General features: G+C 38.3%; 1 protein-coding gene and 1 pseudogene across 4 annotated transcripts in view; both read left to right on the top strand.

Annotated features, from left to right (window-relative positions):
- Positions 1-20,561, top strand: part of LOC101278050 (CD302 antigen) — a 129,214-nt gene that overhangs the window by 82,393 nt on the left and 26,260 nt on the right. Inside the window, exons 32-35 of one of the 4 annotated variants that reach the window (XM_004266283.3) lie at positions 1,965-2,114; positions 8,452-8,574; positions 10,076-10,243; positions 11,995-13,669. In XM_004266283.3, coding sequence (XP_004266331.1) covers positions 1,965-2,114; positions 8,452-8,574; positions 10,076-10,243; positions 11,995-12,173 — 620 coding nt within the window. In that variant the 3' untranslated portion in view covers positions 12,174-13,669. Of the gene's footprint in view, positions 1-1,964; positions 2,115-8,451; positions 8,575-10,075; positions 10,244-11,994; positions 13,670-19,998; positions 20,142-20,561 lie in introns of those variants that run through there. The other 3 variants (XM_004266281.3, XM_012531804.3, XM_049712024.1) reach the window with 3 other exon arrangements.
- On the top strand, positions 362-1,954 carry LOC125964947 (centrosomal protein of 57 kDa-like; annotated as a pseudogene).

The following is a 20,561-nucleotide window of genomic DNA, read 5'->3' as shown; positions in this document are numbered from 1 at the left end:
CCATGTTCACAGCAGCACTATTCACAATAGCCAAAAAGTAGAAGCAACTCAAGTGTCCATTGATAGATGAATGGATAAGCAAAATGTGCTGTGTACATCCTGTGGAATATTGTTCAGCCTTAAAAAGAAAGGAAATTTTGACACATAATGCAACATGGATGAACCTTGAAGACATTAACATTATGCTTAGTGAAATAAGCCAGTCACAAAAGGACAAATACTGTATGATTCCACTTATATGAGGTACCTAGAGTTGCCAAATTCACAGGGACGTAAAGTAGAATGGTGGTTGCGGGGAGGAGGGAGGAATGAGGAGTTATTATTTAATGGGAACAAAGTTTCAATTTTGCAAGATGAAAAAATTTTGGAGGTGGGTGGTGCTGATGTTTGCACAATAATGCCACTGAACGGTAGTTAAAAATAGTTATAGTGGTAAATTTTATGTTGGGTGTATTTTACCCCTTTCAAAAAAGTTGAATCTTCTTGAGAGGAATATAACAAACTTACCACAATGCAAGAGTTGGAAGCAAAACTTCATGAAGAACAGTAAGGAAAGAAAATGTATGCAGTCTAAAACAGCCCAGTTGCAGCCTGGACTAGAAACAAACAGACTCTGAAGATAGATAAGGCATTTCCATACGTTCCCAGTGTAAGAAGAATTTTTTTAAAGCCAGCCCATTCATAAAAGTCCACTTGTCCTAGCCATGCATTGGTAGCCAATGTTCAACATGTTTTGCATCTAATGAAGCAACACACATTACTGCCTGTGCAATGAAGGAGTAGCCAGCTGTATATTTTTGGCAAAGAAACTATATTCACAATGTGGTAGAATCAAGAGCTTGCTAATACCGTCTTCCTCCTCCGGCAGCACTAATGAAGAATTGTCACAAGTCTTACACACTTTGCAGATGAATTTGCAGATGACCAAACGTCATCTGCAACTAGGAAACTTACCCAGGAGTAATCAATTGTCAAACTGAAGGAAGACTTAGAACTCAAACTAGTGGCATTAGTGGGAAGTATGCAGGCAGAAGCCAATCAAATAACTAGATTTCAAAAAAGAACAAGCCCAGGTGGAGAAACAGAGGATAGAGAAGCAGAAGGAGGAATGGAGAGCCATCCTGAAGTCTCTTGATCATAAATAAAAAGAATTCTACCAAACTGTGACAAGGATAAAAAAGCAGAAGAGGCCTTCAGTGACTGAAGGATATGCAGACCATACATAACGCATACAGAACAATGGTTTGGGTTGAGATTACTGGCCATACGACGTCAGATATTTGATTCAGATAATCTGTACCCCACCAACAGGATGCCAGCAATTTACTTTCCAGTTCTCATACTCTCTTCTGTTGGAATTAACAATGGTCTTAAGGGGCACAGGCTTCATTACACAGGCTTCTTGTGTTACACAGCACAATTAAAAATTAAAGAGTTTAAATGGAAACAAGGGGAATTGTTAAGAGCTGCGAAGCTACACTTCTTTTGTTTGAGACAGATTTTACTGTGCTGATCTGTTGTGCTTTGTAAACAAATTACCAAATTTTCACTTGTGGGTGTGATTTTTTTTTTATGGCGAGGTACAACTACGTTTTTATTATTACTATAAAAAGGAATCCAAAGAAATAAAGAATTTTAATTATTATTTCAAAGTAGTTACAGGTCTACCCAGGCTGTCTTTTCTTCTTCTCCTAGTCTGTCTTTCCAACTGTTTTTACTTTAGTCTAAATTCATCTTAGAGGGCTAAGTACTTTCCTTTGTATTCTCAGTTTTAAAAATGGTATCCCCAAAACTAACAAGAATGCAAGTGTGGGCTGTAGCTCTCTCCGATGTGTATTGAGTTGAATGCTTCTTACCCACAGGAACCACAGTGTCAACCACAGTGTCAGTGACATTTAATGAGATTTTAAAAGTCAGTCGTTTTTTTCTGTGCATTTTCACAGTTATGTCTAACATTTTTACAGCTAAAGAGGTGTCCTCTCATACATACTCATCAAGATGTCCAGCAGTAAAAGGGAATGAGTCACAGTGGATTCAGTACAGGGACCACTGTTACACATCTGATCAGGCATTGCACAGTTTCTCAGAAGCCAGACGGTTTTGTTCAGAGCTTGGTAAGTTAAAATGTGTTGACTTTCTTTGACTCAGTAATTTAATCATTGGAATTTTTCTTAACGAAACCCTTTAAAACAAAGATTTTATTTTTGAAAATATTTCTAAAGCACTCACTAATTATAATAGCATTATTACCCAATTGCCAAGTGGTGGGGAAATGGTTAAGTATTTTATGATATATGAGCTCAATGTAATATTGAAATAGCCATTAAAAATGATCAGTGTCAAAAAAAAAAAGATCACTGTCAGACCTAGGGACACATACAGACTGAAAGTGAGGGGATGGAAAAAGATATTCCATGCAAATGGAAATCAAAAGAAAGCTGAAGTAGCAATTCTCATATCAGACAAAATAGACTTTAAAATAAAGACTATTGCAAGAGACAAAGAAGGACACTACATAAGGATCAAGGGATTAATCCAAGAAGATATAACAATTATAAATATTTATGCACCCAACATAGGAGCACATCAATATATAAGGCAAATGCTAACAGCCATAAAAGGGGAAATTGACAGTAACACAATAATAGTAGGAGACATTACCACCCCACTTTCACCAATGGACAGATCATCCAAAATGAAAATAAATAAGGAAACACAAGCTTTAAATGACACATTAAACAAGATGGACTTAATTGATATTTGTAGGACATTCCATCCAAAAACAACAGAATACACTTTCTTCTCAAGTGCTCATGGAACATTCTCCAGGTTAGAGCATACCTTGGGTCACAAATCAAGCCTTGGTAAATTTAAGAAAATTGCAATCATATCAAGTATCTTTTCTGACCACAACGCTATGAGGCTAGATATCAATTACAGGAAGAAAGCTGTAAAAAATACAAACACATGGAGGCTAAACAATATGCTACTAAATAACCAAGAGATCACTGAAGAAATCAAAGAGGAAATCAAAAAATACCTAGAAATAAATGACAATGAAAATATGACAACCCAAAACCTACAGGATGAAGCAAAAGCATTTCTAAGAGGGAAGTTTATAGCAATACAGTCTTACCTCAAGAAGCAAGAAAAATCTCAAATAAACAACCTAACCTTACACCTAAAGCAATTAGAGAAAGAAGAACAAAAAAACCCCAAAGTTAGCAGAAGGAAAGAAATCACAAAGATCAGATCAGAAATAAAAAGAAATGAAGGAAACAATAGCAAAGATTAATAAAACTAAAAGCTAGTTCTTTGAGAAGATAAACAAAATTGATAAACCATTAGCCAGACTCATCAAGAAAAAAAGGGAGAAGACTCAAGTCAACAGAATTAGAACTGAAAAAGGAGAAGTAACAACTCACACTGCAGAAATACGAAGGATCATGAGAGATTACTACAAGCAACTACATGCCAATAAAATGTACAACCTGGAAGAAATGGACAAATTCCTGGAAAAGCACAAGCTTCCAAGACTGAACCAGGAAGAAATAGAAAATATAAACATACCAGTCACAAGCACTGAAATTGAGACTGTGATTAAAAATCTTCCAACAAACAAAAGCCCAGGACCAGATGGCTTTACAGGCGAATTCTATCAAACATTTAGGGAAGAGCTAACACCTCTCCTTCTCAAACTCTTCCAAAATATAGCAGAGGGAGGAACATTCCCAAACTCATTCTACGAGGCCACCATCACCCTGATACCAAAACCAGACAAAGATGACACAAAAAAAGAAAACTACAGGCCAATATCACTGATGAACATTGATGCAAAAATCCTCAACAAAATACTAGCAAACAGAATCCAACAGCACATTAAAAGGATCATACACCATGATCAAGTGGGGTTTATCCCAGGAATGCAAGGATTCTTCAGTATATGCAAATCAATCAATGTGATACATCATATTAACAAATTGAAGGAGAAAAAACATATGATCATCTCAATAGATGCAGAAAAAGCTTTTGACAAAATTCACCCATTTATGATAAAGGCTCTCCAGAAAGTAGGCATAGAGGGAAGCTACCTTAACATATATGACATAAAGGCCATATATAACAAACCCACAGCCAACATCATTTTCAGTGGTGAAAAACTGAAAACACTTCCTCTAAGATCAGGAACAAGACAAGGCTGCCCACTCTCACCACTGTTATCCAACATAGTTTTGGAAGTTTTAGCCATGGCAATCAGAGAAGAAAAAGAAATAAAAGGAATCCAAATCAGAAAAGAAGAAGTAAAGCTGTCACTGTTTGCATATGACATGATACTATACATAGAGAATCCTAAAGATGCTACCAGAAAACTACTAGAGCTAATCAGTGAATTTGGTAAAGTAGCAGGATACAAAATTAATGCACAGAAATCTCTTGCATTCCTATACACTAATGATGAAAAATCTGAAAGTGAAATTAAGGAAACACTCTCATTTACCATTGCAACAAAAAGAATAAAATACCTAGGAATAAACCTACCTAAGGAGACAAAAGACCTGTATGCAGAAAATTATAAGACACTGATGAAAGAAATTAAAGATGATACAAATAGATGGAGAGATATACCATGTTCTTGGATTGGAAGAGTCAACATTGTGAAAATGACTATACTACCCCAAGCAATCTACAGATTCAGTGCAATCCCTATCAAACTACCACTGGCATTTTTCACAGAAATAGAACAAAAAAATCACAATTTGTATGGAAACACAAAAGACCCCAAATAGGCAAAGGAATCCTGAAAAAGAAAAATGGAGCTGGAGGAATCAGGCTCCCAGACTTCAGACTATACTACAAAGCTACAATAATCAAGACAGTATGGTACTGGCACAAAAACAGAAATATAGATCAATGCAATAGGATAGAAAGCCCAGAGATAAACCCACGCACATATGGTCACCTTATTTTTTTATAAAGGAGGCAAGAATATACAATGGAGAAAAGACAGCCTGTTCAATAAGTGGTGCTGGGAAAACTGGACAGCTACATGTAAAAGAATGAAATTAGAACACTCCCTAACACCATACACAAAAATAAACTCAAAATGGATTAAAGACCTAAATGTAAGATCTGACACTATAAAACTCTTAGAGGAAAACATAGGCAGAACACTCTATGACATAAATCACAGCAAGATCCTTTTTGACCCACCTCTGAGAGAAATGGAAATTAAAACAAAAATAAACAAATGGAACCTAATGAAACTTAAAAGCTTTTGCACAGCAAAGGAAACCATAAACAAGACAACCCTTAAAATGGGAGAAAATATTTGCAAACGAAGCAACTGACAAAGGATTAATCTCCAAAATATACAAGCAGCTCATGCAGCTCAATATCAAAAAAGCGAACAACCCAATCCAAAAACGGGCAGAAGACCTAAATAGACATTTCCCCAAAGAAGATAATCAGATTGCCAACAAACACATGAAAGGATGCTCAACATCACTAATCATTAGAGAAATGCAAATCAAAACTACAATGAGGTATCACCTCACACTGGTCAAAAAGTCTACAAACAATGCTGGAGAGGGTGTGGAGTAAAGGGAACCCTGTTGCACTGTTGGTGGGAATGTATACTGATACAGCCACTATGGAGAACAATATGGAGGTTCCTTAAAAAACTAAAAATATTACTACCATATGACCCAGCAATCCCACTACTGGGCATATACACTGAGAAAACCATAATTCAAAAAGACTCATGTACCGCAGTGTTCACTGCAGCTCTATTTGCAATAGCCAGGACATGGAAGCAACCTAAGTCTCCACTGACAGATGAATGTATTAAGAAGATGTGGCATATATATACAATGGAATATTACTCAGCCATAAAAAAGAAACAAAATTGAGTTATTTGTAGTGAGGTGGATGGACCTAGAGTCTGTGAAACAGAGTGAAGTAAGTCAGAGAAAAGCAAATACTGTATGCTAACACACATATATGGAATCTAAAAAACAAATGGTCTGACGAACCTAGGGTCAGGACAGGAATAAAGACACAGACGTAGAAAATGGACTTGAGGACACTGGGAAGGGGGAAGGGTAAGCTGAGATGAGGTGAGAGAGTAATATTGACATAAATACACTACCAAATGTAAAATAGATAGCTAGCGGGAAGCATCCGCATAGCACAGGGAGATCAGCTCGGTGCTTTGTGACCTCCTAGAGGGGTGGGATAGGGAGGGTGGGAGGGAGATGCAAGAGGGAGGGTATATACGTATGCATATAGCTGATTCACTTTGTTATACAGCAGAAACTAACACAACATTGCAAAGCAATTATGCTCCAATAAAGATGTTAAAAAAAAATGATCGGGCTTCCCTGGTGGCGCAGTGGTTGAGAGTCCACCTGCCAATGCAGGGGACACAGGTTCGTGCCCCGGTCCGGGAAGATCCCACATGCCGCGGAGCGGCTGTGCCCGTGAGCCATGGCTGCTGAGCCTGCGCGTCCGGAGCCTGTGCTCCTCAACAGGAGAGGCCACAACAGTGAGAGGCCCGCGTACCGCAAAAACAAACAAACATACAAACAAAACAAAACCAAAAAAATTGCTAAGTAAACTAATATGTGAAAATACTGACACATGAAACCGTTTTAAATATAGCTAGATATGCTTAAATGAAAGGATTAAGAAGCTGATTTTTTGTAAAGTTAGTTAAGCAGTAAATGCAAAATTGTAGATTTTTCATTACCTAGTCATTAATAAGTAAGCTTAGCCTGACCAGGGTAACAAAGTCTAAGAAGTAGGGGTTGTTCATCCATTCTGCAAAAGGAATGGCCCACACCTCTGAACACTATAAGGGACAGGACTTTTTGTCTTCAGATTTAACTAAAATGAAAGAGCAGCAATGATTGGCTCCCTCCCATGAGAAACTTGGCGGGTAGTCAAACTGTGAAACGACTTCTAGGGAGACCACCTAGAGTATTTCAAGTACCTGCATCCTTGGGTCTCAGTTTAGGCAGGCAGATGACATTTATCTTATTTATTTTACTAACTTGTGGAGACACTTTACCGATTTAAAAATCTCCTTGTTACTGCTTAACTACATGATGGAAACTTTTGTGTGGGAACTGTTGTGTGTTATACATGTTACACGTGATAGGAACTATTTTGAGCTCTATATACATGTTCTGAAAGTCAGAAGCCTTTTGCTCCTAAAGGAGAAAAAAAGGTTTACTGTCATTGTAGTGTAGGGTTTAAGCACTTAAGCCTTGGAGACAGACAGGTCTGGGTTCAAATCCCAGCTTCCATACTAACTAAGCTGAATGATATTGTGGGAGCTACATAATTTTTTCTTTCTCCTCTGAACAATGAGAATGAAAATAGTACTCACTTCAAAGTTTGGGTAAAGGTTGGGTTGTTGTAGGAATGAATGAAATGGGATAATGTGTGCTAATTTATCACAGAGCTCTGCAAATGGAGAGCATTCGTAACTACTCTTATCATTAGAAAGATTGAGATTGACTTTCTATTTCTAAAGCTGTCTAGCTATGAAAGTCTGACAAACTTACTTAATCTTCTTGCCCCTCCATTTCTACATCTGTAAAATAGTGATAATACCTTTTCTACAGGATTACGTAGTATTAAACAAGGTAAAGTACCTGCACACTGTGGTGATCTGTAGAGGAGAAAAGCCTTTCCTTTGCCCTTCTTTAAATACTTCACACCACAAAAGAAATGCTTTAGTTCAAGTATGGGTAAGCTTGTTTGGGTTGAAGACTATTTGATTCCATTTAGGATGGATTTCCAAGTCTAGTTATTATTTTGTTTCTATCCCTTGCCTGCTGCTGGTGATAGCACTGTTATCTCTGTGGGTTTAGGGCAACCTCTCAAACTTCAAGAATACTCACTCATTCAGTGCCATAGGAACTTACAATGGATGACCAAGTACTCTTATGTATAAAATAATATTAAAAGGAAGGCCAATGCTCTCTGACATCCCAAACCTATTTGCTTTCATTTTCATTTTAACAGAAGCAAAGTTAAAGCTGAGTTATTATACAGAACTGGTTGTTGAGGAGAGAGTGTTGAAAGTCTATAGGGGAGCACAGACTTCTACCATTACATACCCCATTCTTATGACTTGCTGTTTATACAGAAAGGTCTCACTGGTTACGTAGTTCCAAGATCCAAAAATATTAGCAGGTAAACATTTTGAGGAAATGTAAAATTTCTATATGCAAAGTTTCAATCTAGAACATTACTAACTTTTTTAGAAGCTATTAATGTTATATTTTTAAAAATCTGAAATAAATATCAGATTTTAAGAACATTCCATGTCAAGTTTGAATATCTTCGTGATCTTGATAGTTTTTTTCAAATGGCTGGTTGAGAATAAACCACTTCCCTAGTTTGCATAAAGCTAATTGGCTTGGGTTTGTTTTCCTTCAACAGATCATTCTGCAACTATCATTACCATAAAGGATGAAGATGAGAATAAATTTGTGAGCAGACTGATGAGGGAAAATAATAACATTACCATGAGAGTTTGGCTTGGATTATCTCAACTTTCTGCCGGTAAATGACATATCCGTATGTACAGTGTGCAAAGAGAGTTCTAACTTGTCCTAAATACCAAGTCAGCCTCACTAAAGAATGTCAAGTGGTGGCTAATTCCAATGCTTCTTGGTGATGAATAAACTAGATCTGCTGTTTTAGAGGCTCATAAACTCCTAATGAATAAACAGGTGACTTATTAGTAATGATGGAAACACTAATGAAATAGAAAATCAGGTTAAATCAACTGGAATTGTTTTAGAGGCTTAAGATACTTGGGTCAACAGAATTTGTTTTTCTCCTGTGGCAATATCTGTGTCCCTCGTGTCCCCCACCAGGAACCCTTAGATTTCTAGTGTCTATCACACAGTGTTTTTGTAGCTTTTAACTGTTATTCAGAAGTTCTCTTCCTGTTGTTCCCTTCCCTCTTGGAACATTTTTTACCATAGAGCTAAATTAAGTATTTTGTTTGTTTGTTTTTGTTTGTTTGGTTGGGTTTTTTTTTTTTTTTTTTCTGTACGCAGGCCTCTCACTGTTGTGGCCTCTCCCGTTGCGGAGCACAGGCTCCGGACGTGCAGGCTCAGGGGCCATGGCTCACGGGCCTAGCCACTCCATGGCATGTGGGATCTTCCCCGACCGGGGCACGAACCCGTGTCCCCTGCATTGACGGTGGACTCTCAACCACTGCACCACCAGGGAAGCCCTAAATTAAGTGTTAATGGTGATTTTTTTTTTCATACTAGCTTAGTAAAATGGCAGAAATTTGGTTCAAAAAGGTTTGTGGAAGAGTTTTTCAGTAAGGCGTAATAGATAGAGGGTTTCAGTACACTTGGAATTGATAAAGAATGAAGAGTACAAATTTGATAGAAGAATAGGAAGTCTGCTTCACATTTTATGCAAATTTGAATTCTAAATAATTAAAATAAATGTGAATTCCAAAATATTAAGTATGTGTCAAAAAGTCAGTGAATTCAAAGTTGGCCATCTAAATGAATTATAAATTGTGTTTATACTATCACCACAAGGTGGTGCAACCTCAGCTGGAAAGCAAAAATGGAGTCACGGTGAGGAGGCCTTCTTGGACCCCGCTGTACCTTTCCTCGCCCACCAGCAGCACACTGGGAATGATTTTTAATGGGGGAGGGGGGCAAAGAGCAAGAGAAAAGGGATACAGGTCTTTAGAAGTCTATCCGTCACACAGTAAATGTACAGGCATTCTGCACTTTAATCAAAGCACCATATTCTACATCAGTGCTGTCTAACAGAACTTTCTGCAAAGATGAAATTGTTCTATATCTACTCTGTCCAACGTAGTAATCACTAGCCATATATGGCTATTGAACACTTGAAATGTGGCAAGTGCAGGTGATGGACTGATTTTAATTTTTTCACTTTCAATAAATTTCATTTTAAAATAGTGGCACAGCACAGTTCTAAGGAAATAAATTATATGAGCCATGCACCTTATAACCTTAGTAATTTAGTTGCAATAAACATAGTTATACTTAATTTCTTTCTTTAGATCAGTCCTGGAATTGGTTAGATGGATCAAAAGTGACATTTGTCAAATGGGCAAATAAATTTAAGAGTGGCAGTGGACAATGTAGCATTTTGTTAGCTTCAAATGAAACTTGGATAAAAGTTGAATGTTCACGTGGCTATGGAAGAGTTGTCTGCAGAAGTCCCTTGGGTAAGTATGTAACCTGTCCTTAAGGAACACTTTGCAAAATAGGTCAGGAAATAATTGTACAATTCGATTATGTGCAAAGTTTTGTACTTTGTCCTAAAGTACTTAGTCCTTAGAGTATATCCAAACAATCTTAACTCATAGATTCTTTTCCTCAGAAAAATAGATAGATTACAAATGACAGTAAATGCAAAAGATGTCTAGGACTCCCAGAGGAAAGTGCTAAACTGTCCAAACTTTGTGTATTCTTTCCTAAGAAAAATGGAAGCTGCCAGAGTATTAGGGAGGTCGTTTCTATGAAAATGTTAAGATGTATTTTATTCCATAGTTCAAACATGTAAAAACTCAAAGGTCTAATTCTGCAGTGTGTTTCCTTTCTCCTCATTCCCATAAAACTCATAATTAAGAACAATGTAAAACTATTTAATTACTTAAAATGTCCTGAGTATCTATAGGAAATCATAATTTGAACTTCCATTTCATCATAACTGATACATAAAATAACCACAAAAATCTTAATAAGCTCTAAAATTTTCACATCAACATTTTTAAAGATTAGCATAAAATGTTCAGTTTGGTGTACAAATATTAAAAATAAAACCCTAATTCTAGGTGACCAGTATCTATATATTTATGCATTGATTCAGCAAATATTTAGATTATCTGTTTTATGTGTGGAGCTATTACCCATGTACAAGGCAGATAAGATTCCTTTTCTCACAGAGCTTACAATCTAATGGAGGAAGACATAATAAGTAACCAAGCAGGTCTATTTTTAAAAGAGAGGAAAATATCAAATAGTTATAAACTCTATATAATGGAGACTAGGAGGTTGACTACTCTAGATCAGGTTATCAGAGAAGACATCTTAGAGCAGGAGATATTGAAGCTGAGATCGGAAAGGCCTTGGGAACCAGGATAGGAGTCATAGCAGGCAGAGGTGCCAGCTGGAGCAGAGCGCCTAAGACAGAACAACCTGCTGTGGCCTCAGGGAAGAGCTGCCAAGTAGACAGGTGCCAGACACTTAGGGCTTTGGAATCCTGAGTCAAGAGTTCAGGTTCCATTCTGAGTGGAATGGAGAGTGACTAAAAGATATTTGGGGGGGAGCAGGGTTAGAGTGATATAAACCAAGACTTCTGTTTTGGCATTTTGAACTATCCATGTGGAGATGAGCTATCCACATGGCATGTGCGGTGTGTGCCTTTGGACATATGAGAGAGAAGGGAGGTCAGCATAGAGATGGTATTAAAGCCATGGGAAAAAATGAGTCCATCTGGACAGCATGTAGACAGGGCCCTGGGACAGTGTTTGAAATTGAATAGCAAGGAGCTAAATGAGGTCATCCTAAAGGCTTAAATTCCTTTAAAGCAAATAATACTTTATTTGGCACTAGGTAAGTCAAACACAAACATTTACAACTTTTAGCAATTTGCTATCAAAGTAAGGTAATATACTGGGAATGATTGTCTCAGAGATGATGGGAAGGGAAGTGAGAATAATGATAGCACTTTAATTTCTTTGGAAGAAAATTGCTATAGCAATGAAGAGGATTTGAATGAAGAGTTAAATTGGAAAAGAAAGCACTTAAGTATCTGATGATGAATTTGAATTGTGTTCACACTATGAAACAATCAGGTACTTATTGTATCTAATTTGTACAGTGTTTACATATGTGACATAGAGCCTAATGTATAAAATCAATAATAATCACTTTTATATTCTCTCCTCCACTGTCAAACCTTTCCCTGTTCTAGGCCCTGATTACAGAGGAATGGGTATCACATTTGCTGTGCTAAGTTTCTTAGCTCTCATCAGCGGATTGATCTGGTTCCTTTTCCAAAGGAACCGTTTGCACTGGGTGGGCTTCTCTTCAGTTCGGTATCAACAAGGAGCCAATGAAGATGAAATTATGCTTCCTTCTTTCCATGACTAAACTCTTCTAAAGGTTTGCTAATTTGCACTGATGGTTTAGGAAAAATGGGCCATTTAAAATTTTCCCAGTGTCAGTGTTTACTCTGTTTCAACGTAGAAGTCTTAAGTACTTTTTCTTTTTTTGTTTAATTGCTATCCTGGTATCTACAATTACACAATTACCACAAATGCCATGTTTATAACTACTTAATAGAATGAAAAGGAACCAAAGTTGGAACTAAAGTCCAAATTGTTCATAAGGTAATGTTTAATGTGCATTTTTCTCTGTAAGAATGTGGTTGGTAATAAGGATATGTATATTTTAATGGTATTTTAACACAACGTCTTAGGAAATCAAAACTGGCATATTACTAGGTCACAGATCTACCTTTTAAGAACATCCGAGCCAAATGCAAAATTAGTACCTCAAGGTAAAAACACAACTGTAAATAATGTCAACATTGTTTTAAAATAGTCATTTGTAGCATTTGGGGGAAATTATTGAGCAATGAAACATGTAAACAGCAAAATGGTGCCTCTTGGCAAGAGTTTCTTATACTATTCCAAAGATATTTCACACCAAAATTATTTAAATGCAAATGTTTTGTTCTGTTCATAGTTTTCTTTAAAAAAAAGACTTTAAAAAAAGATTTAGTACTTAACATTTTTCTGAAATGTGTTTTTTTGTTTTATGTACAACATATAACTGTTTTCTTTTTAAAGGGAATCAGCTAAGGATAAGACTTTTCGAAAATTTCACAATTAATATACTTATATAGTATGGCAACTTCTGACTAAGAAATTTTTATTACTTTGTTGCCTTTTTACATAAGCTAAAGAGAAAAGAGGCCTGTGAAGGTAACTGTGTATCTCACATTTGTAAAAATGAAAATTTTACCATGAAACTCTAAACCTTGTGATTACTACTAAAATATTTAAAATTAGGAATGGTTTAGGAAACAGTCTTGTGGTTATCGTTTTGAATTTTACCACCTAGAATATATTCTTAATAATAGCTTCTACTGCATATGATGAATGTTCTATTCAGTGTTTAACTTATACTTGTACTTTAGAATATTTTTGTATAAAATCCACAGATTTATTTTAAAATTTAGAGTGTTTATACTATGATAACATTGTAAATAAATTTCTAAGACAACGTTAGTATAGTCTAAAACTCTATAGTACAGTTGTCCTGAACTATTTTTTACTGAATTTGTTAAAGTAATTCTCTTGCTCTATGATCTGTACAATTTTAGTTGTTAAGACTTTCTTCAAAGAACTAAACAAACTGGATGCAAAAAGTACAGGTATATGTAGTAGTGATGCTATAATAAAGTCATTTTATTTTTTAAGTAAAAGTGTTGTTGATCCTTGTTGGGGAAAAAATATCTCTAGATTGGGCTTTATTATGTTAGGCATATAGCATGACAAGAAATAAAGTGTCCAGCTATTGTAAAGCAAGGCATCCTTAAGATTTTGTGTGCATTTTTAAAAGAATAAGCGTAATCATCCCTACATCTCTGAATGTTTGATTTTAGGCTCTTTTTTCGATTCCTCTGACTCAGCGTTTCTTTAAACTACTGGATCAGCAGGGATTCCACCTATGATCCACTTGCTTCTCATTCTGTGTGCTCCCTTCAGGAGATCCAGTACACCACCTCCCACCCCACGACATTCATCAACCACTTCTAAGTCAGTAGTTCAAATATCTAGTTTATGTTTCTAACTCCCACTGAACAATCTCCATGAAAGTCCTTCTCAACATGATCAGAACTGCCTGTATTGTGTTCCCTTCCTCATTTCCCCTGTTCCAAATGTCTCAGAGGAACTGAAGACAACTTTTTCCAATCTTCCTAACTAATCCACCACCCACATGTGGTCTGACAAAATTGATATTTCAAAACCAGGCACCTAAAAAAGCAGGCAAATACACCCAATGATCAGGTATAGGGGACAAATTTAGAAGTGCTACCAATGACTATCCTCTCACAGAATGTTCCCTTCCCTGATCCCAGGCCAAGATGTTTCGTTATCTGGGAGATCTCCTCTGCAAATAGTGTTGGCAACCCCCAGTCCTGACCCCTCTGCTGAGTTGAATCTAGGGAAAGCCAGAGATTCAGGTTCCTTTCTCTTAGGTTCATTTAATCCTAAAGCCCTCTTGGAGAAACAAAGACCTAATTGTTAGGTCTTTGCTCAACAACTTTTTATCTAAAAAGACAAATTTTAACTATATATATCAAAGACTTTTTTTTTTAATTAGACCTCATGATCTGTACAAAGTTAACTCTGATTTCCTGTAGAGTCTAAATTCAGAAATTTTCACAATATTACATCTCAACAAATTTAGTATACACCTATTTCTCTTTTTTCCCAAGCTAACTTAATCACAAGCAGAATTTGAGACTTTTTTTCTATTCTCCCAAACAGTTCTTCTTCTTATATTCTCCTTGAATTAATATGAAGACAATATACCCCTTGTTTCCCAAGCTAGAAACTCAGAAATCATCCTTAAATTCTCTCTTTCTCATCTCTCTAATCCAACAATTCTGTCAGTTTTTCCCCACACTTCTCATGAACTGGTTATCTCCATTGCCAGCTGTCTTAATTCAGACCTCTATCCTTTTTTGCTTCCTGGATTATCTGCACGAGGCTTTTCACTGGTCTTCCTCATCAGCCTTTCCTCTTCATCCCATTTTTCCCGTTCCTGGGCCTAGGGGACCTGAAATTCACAGAGGAGGACTCCTCCTCTGTTTTGGTCTAAAGTTATCTAGGCCTAACTTATCTCACAACAAGGGAGCTCAGCAGTGCCCAGCCCAGGACCCTCCCCAGGGACCTTATGTGGGTTGATGTCAGTCCTGAGAAGTCCTAAGAGGGTATCTGGTTCCCTGGCCAAATACCCTCTTAATACAATGTAGGGTCAAGTCAATATTGCTCCAATTGCTAAACAACAATAGACCCAAAGTCAGATAAAACTGGAATCCAGGAATCAGGAAAACATTGGTGATTTTAACCAATGGAAATGCAGGAGATCACCAGAATCCAGATGGGAGTGAGCTGAAAAATGAAAGGGAAATTAGGAAATAGAGAACATGAAATCTTGAGAAGTATGTAGAGATGGGCCATAGCTAGAGAGAGAAGGAGGGTTGAAGAAGATTTTTTCCCAAAGGAGAGCAGAAAGAGATTCACAGGTTGAGAAGCTTAGAGGAAAGAAAACAAAACACATCAAAAACTAAAAACGATGGACAGAAGTTGATGATGCCGGGGAGAGATGGGGCGTCATTAATGGAAGAAAATCTTGGAGCAGATGGGATGAGAGGTGCAGTTCTAAACCCACATAAAGAGGAACTAGGTTTGGATGGGATGGGAGGAAGCATGCATTCCTCTCTGAGGACAAGAGAAAGACCTGTGTGAAAGGGAAGGGAGAGCAGATAAGTCTTTGAAGATGTTTGTCTACACCTGATGGCCCCTATTTTCCTATTGAGTAGAAGGTGAGGTTTTCTGCCGAGAAAGACAAGTGTCAAATGGGGTTTCAGCTTGAAGAGCATAATAAAAAAATTGAAATATTCTATGTGGGGAATGAGAGAGGATAATGACCAAGACAAAATAAAAAGACTGCAGAAGAGGCTTACTGGGCCCAGATGAAATTAAAAGCCATATATTAGTAGAGGCAAGCATCAAGAGAATTAATAGATTTCCTCTACCTGCCCTCAGCTACTTCACTAGAATTGAGGGAAAGGAGACTATGAAGAAGAAAGAAGAGACCCCATCCTCAAAAAATTAAAAATAGAACTACCATGTGATCCAGTAATCCCACTTCTGGGTGTATATCCAAAGGAAATGGAGATAGGATCTTGAAGAGATAACTGCACTCCCATGTTCATTGCAGCATTATTCACAATAGCCAAGGTATGGAAACAACCTAAGTATCCATCAATGGATGAATGGATAAAGAAGATGTGATACACACACACGAATATTATTTAGCCATGAGAGAGAAAGAAATTCTGCCATTTTCAACAATATTGGTGAATCTGGAGGGCATTATACTAAGTGAAGTCAGACAAAGAAAGACAAATATGTATGATATCACTCATATATGGAATCTAAAAGAGCCAAACTCATAGAAACAGAGAGCAGAATCGTGGTTACCAGGGGTGGGAGTAGGGGAAAAGGGGGGATGTGGTTTAAGGGTACAAACTTCCACTTATAAGATGAATAAGTTCTGAGGAATATAGAGCATGGTGATTATAGTTAACAATACTGTGTAATATAGTTAAAAGTTGCTAAGAGAGTAGATATTAAATGTTCTCATCACAAGAAAGAAATGGTAATTATGTGACAAGATGGAACGCTATGGTGGTAATCCTTTTGCAATATACATCAAATCAACACACTGTGCACCTTAAATTTACAAAATGTTATATGTCAATTATATTTCAAAATATTTCAATAAAGCTGGAAGTTAAAAAAATTTTTTTTAATTTTGAAAAAGAGGGAAAAAAGGAAGAGACCCCAGGAGTCAGAGTTGGCCAGGTGGATGCAACAGAGAAACGAGGGTATGGTATCCAGGCTGGATGAAGAAGGGAGAAATAAAAGGCCAGGAAAAATGAAGTCAAGGGATTGGAGTCTGGAATGAGGTCAAAGAGAAGTGAAAGAGAAGGAAAAATAAAAGGTATGAGGTGTGACTGGAAAGTAGAACATCATAGTGAGAGATTTTGATGAAATAGTGTATTATTCCATGCAGACGTGGTTAAGTAGCCTGTTTTGTCATATTAGCATAAAAAATGAGGAAGTATGCATCAGAGTTAACAGTGGGGAAAATATGCCTTCCCTTAGTTCAAATGACTTAAAAATAAAAGACTGCTGAAAAGGGTTATTTGCCTAAATGGTGTTGATTCATTAAGGTTCTACTTCTATTGTAAATCTAACCATTATTTGACAATTAGTTTTCACGCAAAGTAATCCACATTGATACAATATGCTTTGGTGCCCGAGGTGGGGGGTGGAGATGACTTTTCCAAATACATGACTGCATAGAGCTGTTCATTTTACTTGTGTAGTTAGCAGGACAGAAGTGTCCAGAATCAGGATGTTTTCGTATTTAATAAACATTGTGTACATTTGGAAGGATTTGCTTTGGATTTGGGTTTAGTATATAAACCCGTTATTGACAGTCTGAGAGGAATGATGGAAATAAATAAGTTGAGCAAGACATTGATACTTTGGCAAGAGAGACTGAACCTGGAGAGGGTGGGAGAGTCCAGCAGAAGACCTGGGCTCTGGTTCATTTTTTGGCATTCACTGTGTGCCTGTGGCTAAGTGATATCCCTTCTTTGGACCTCAGTTTCCTTATCAGTAAATGAAGATGGCTCCTACCACCTCTAACATTCTGTGACTCTCCTTATAGACCCCTTTGGTCAGATAGATTTCCTTGGTGCAATCACTCCATTTCCGACTGGGCTATTAGAGAAATGGAAAGGGTTAGAAAGGATTGGAAAAGGTTAGACTTGATCTTTTAGAATAGACTTTAATTTTTGAGCAGTCTTAGGTTAAAAAACGAGCAGAAAGTACAGAGAGTTCCCATATACCTCCTTATCCCTCGCCATGTTTCCCTATTATTAGCATCTTGCATTAGTGTGGGACATTTGGTAAAACTGATGATCCAGTATGGATACATTATTATTAGCTAAAGTCCATAGTTTACATTAGGATTCATCTTTATGTTGTATATTCTATGGGTTTTGACAAATGTATAATGATATGTGTCTACCATTATAGTATCTTACAGAACAGTTTCACTGCCCTAATAGTTCTCTGTGCTCCACCTATTCATGCCTCCCTTCCCACCTCCCCCAACCCTTGGCAACCACTGATCTTTTACTGATACCACAGTTTTGCCTTTTCCAAAATATTAAGTTAAAATTACAGGGTATGTGGACTTTTCAGATTGTCTTCTTTCACTTAGCAATATGCATTTAAGGTTCTTCCATGTCTTTTCATGGCCTGATAGTGCATTTCTTTTTAGTGCTGAACAATATTTCATTGTCTGGATGTACCACAGTTTATTTATCCATTCACCTATTGAAGGATATCTGGGTTGCTTCCAGATTTTGGCAATTATGAATAAAGCCACTGTAAATATCTACATATAAATTTTTGTGATAGGGACTTCCCTGGTGGTCCAGTGGGTAACCCAATACAGGGGGCCTGGGTTCAATCCCTGATCAGGGAACTAGGTCCCACGTGCAGGTCGAAACTAAGAGCCCTCATGCCGCAGCTAAGAAGTCTGCATGCTGCAACTAAAGATCCTGCATGCTGCAACTAAGATCCACATGCCACAACTAAGACCTGGCACAGCCATAAATTAATTATTTTTTTAAATTTTAAATAAAATTTAAAAATAAATAATAAAATATTTTTTAAAATTTTGTGAATATGTAAGGTTTCAGCTTGTTTGGATAAATACCAAGGAGCATGATCACTGAATCACATGGTAAGAGTATATTTAGTTTTGCAAGAAGCTGCAAAGTGTCTTCCAAAGTGGCTGTACCATTTTACATTCTCATCAGCAATGAATGAGAGTTCCTTTTGCTCTCCATCTTCATCAGCATTTGGTGTTGTTGATTTTAAAAGCCATTCTAATAGGTGTGTAGTGGTATCTTGTTTTAATTTGCAATTCCCTAGTGACATGTGACGTATGTTTTCATATGCTTTTTGCCATCTGTGTATCTTCTCTGTCAAAGTGTCTGTTCAGCTCATTTGTACATTTTAAAATTGAGTTGTTTGTGTTTGTAGAGTTTAGAGTTGATTTTAAAGCACTCTTTTGGTAATGACATGAGACAATGTCAGGGTTTAAACAAGCAGCCTGCCTAGCCTTGATTGTCTGGTTCCAGAGACACTCACTAGTGGAGTTACAGTTGCATAGTTTATACATATAATAAGTATGGGTGGTTTCCCTTTTTTTTTTTTTCTTAAACGACAGAAATTTATTGTGCCACAGTTCTGGAGGCCAGAAGTTCAACATCAAGGTATTCATCAGAGTTGGTTCCTTCCACGGGCCGTATAAGCGTAGTTTAAAGACCCTTAATCCAGGAGCTGCTGACAGAGAAGAGTTGTCTGAGGGCCACAGTCCACTGAGAGAAGAGCCTTTGAAAAGGTTTCTGACCATTAGGTCCAAAGGACAAACACCACTTTAACCAAGGGATCAAAGTTGGCATCACCAGTGATGAGACAGAATGACTTGGTCCTCCTGGGCTGGGCATATGCCTTCTGTGGTACTCTTGCCAGAAAACAAACAACAACAAAACAAAAACATAACCTGAATCCTGTTCTTCTAATCTCCCTCAGGAGGAGACATCAGACAAACTGAAACTAAAGGACATTCTACATAGCGACTGGCCAGTACTCTTCAAACTTGTATCCAGATCGATGGTGAAAGATAAGCAATGACACAGGGACTGTCCCACATTAAAGAGACTGAGGAGACGTCATATCTCAATAGTGTATGACCCTGGATTGGATTTTAGAACAGAAAAAGAACATCAGAGGGACAATTGGTGAAATGTGATAACGGCTGTAGATTAGTCCACAGTATTACACCCGTGTTAATATGCTGGCTTTGACTCATTGTACTGGAGTTACATACGACGTTAATATTTAGAAAAGCTGGCTGAAGGGTTATGGAAATTCCTTGTACTACTTTGGCAACATTTTTTTTTTTTTTTTTTTGGCAACATTTTTGAGAGGCTGAATTTATTTCGGTTCAGATGAAAAGTTTTAAAAATCACGGAGAGCCGAAGCGCCGGCCGGAAAGCAGCGCGGGCGGGCGCTCGGGCGGGTTAGGGGCCGCGGGTGGGAGGGGTCGGGCGGCGGCTCCGCACTTCCGAGCAGCGTGCGCGCCGGGTCCGCAGCGCAGTCATGCCCCGCGCCGCGCCGCCCGCTCTCCTGCTGCCGCTGCTGGGCCTCACAGTCGCCGCCGCCGCTGCGGGTAAGCTGGCCCCTTGCCGCGCCCCCTCCACGGCCTGGGAGCCCGGGCACGGAGCGACCGCCTTCCCGCCTCCCGGCGGAGACTCTCCACCCCCTCCGCGGCCGAGGGCTTCAACTCCACGGGCATGTCGCGCTCCCCTGCACGCCCACCCCGCGCGCACCCGTGCGCCCTGGCGTCTGGTCACCCGCCCCGCCCCGCCCCTCCGCGTTCGGTGGGTTCCGAGAGAGCGCCCCCGGGGAGGGGGTAGCCGGGGACCCGAGAGCGCCCTTCGTCTCCCGCCGCGTCCACATCCTCGGCGCAGACCCCACTCGCGGGCAGGGGTCCCAAACGGCGCTAATTGACAGGAGAGCGGAGGGACTTCGAGCCCCAGGACGAACATAGTTTCAGGGCCATTTGGGGCTGAAAGGAGAAGTGGGGAAG

The sequence above is a fragment of the Orcinus orca genome, chromosome 7 (assembly GCF_937001465.1).
Source record: "Orcinus orca chromosome 7, mOrcOrc1.1, whole genome shotgun sequence".
NCBI lineage: Eukaryota > Metazoa > Chordata > Mammalia > Artiodactyla > Delphinidae > Orcinus > Orcinus orca.
This window is presented reverse-complemented; position numbering and strand designations above follow the sequence as displayed.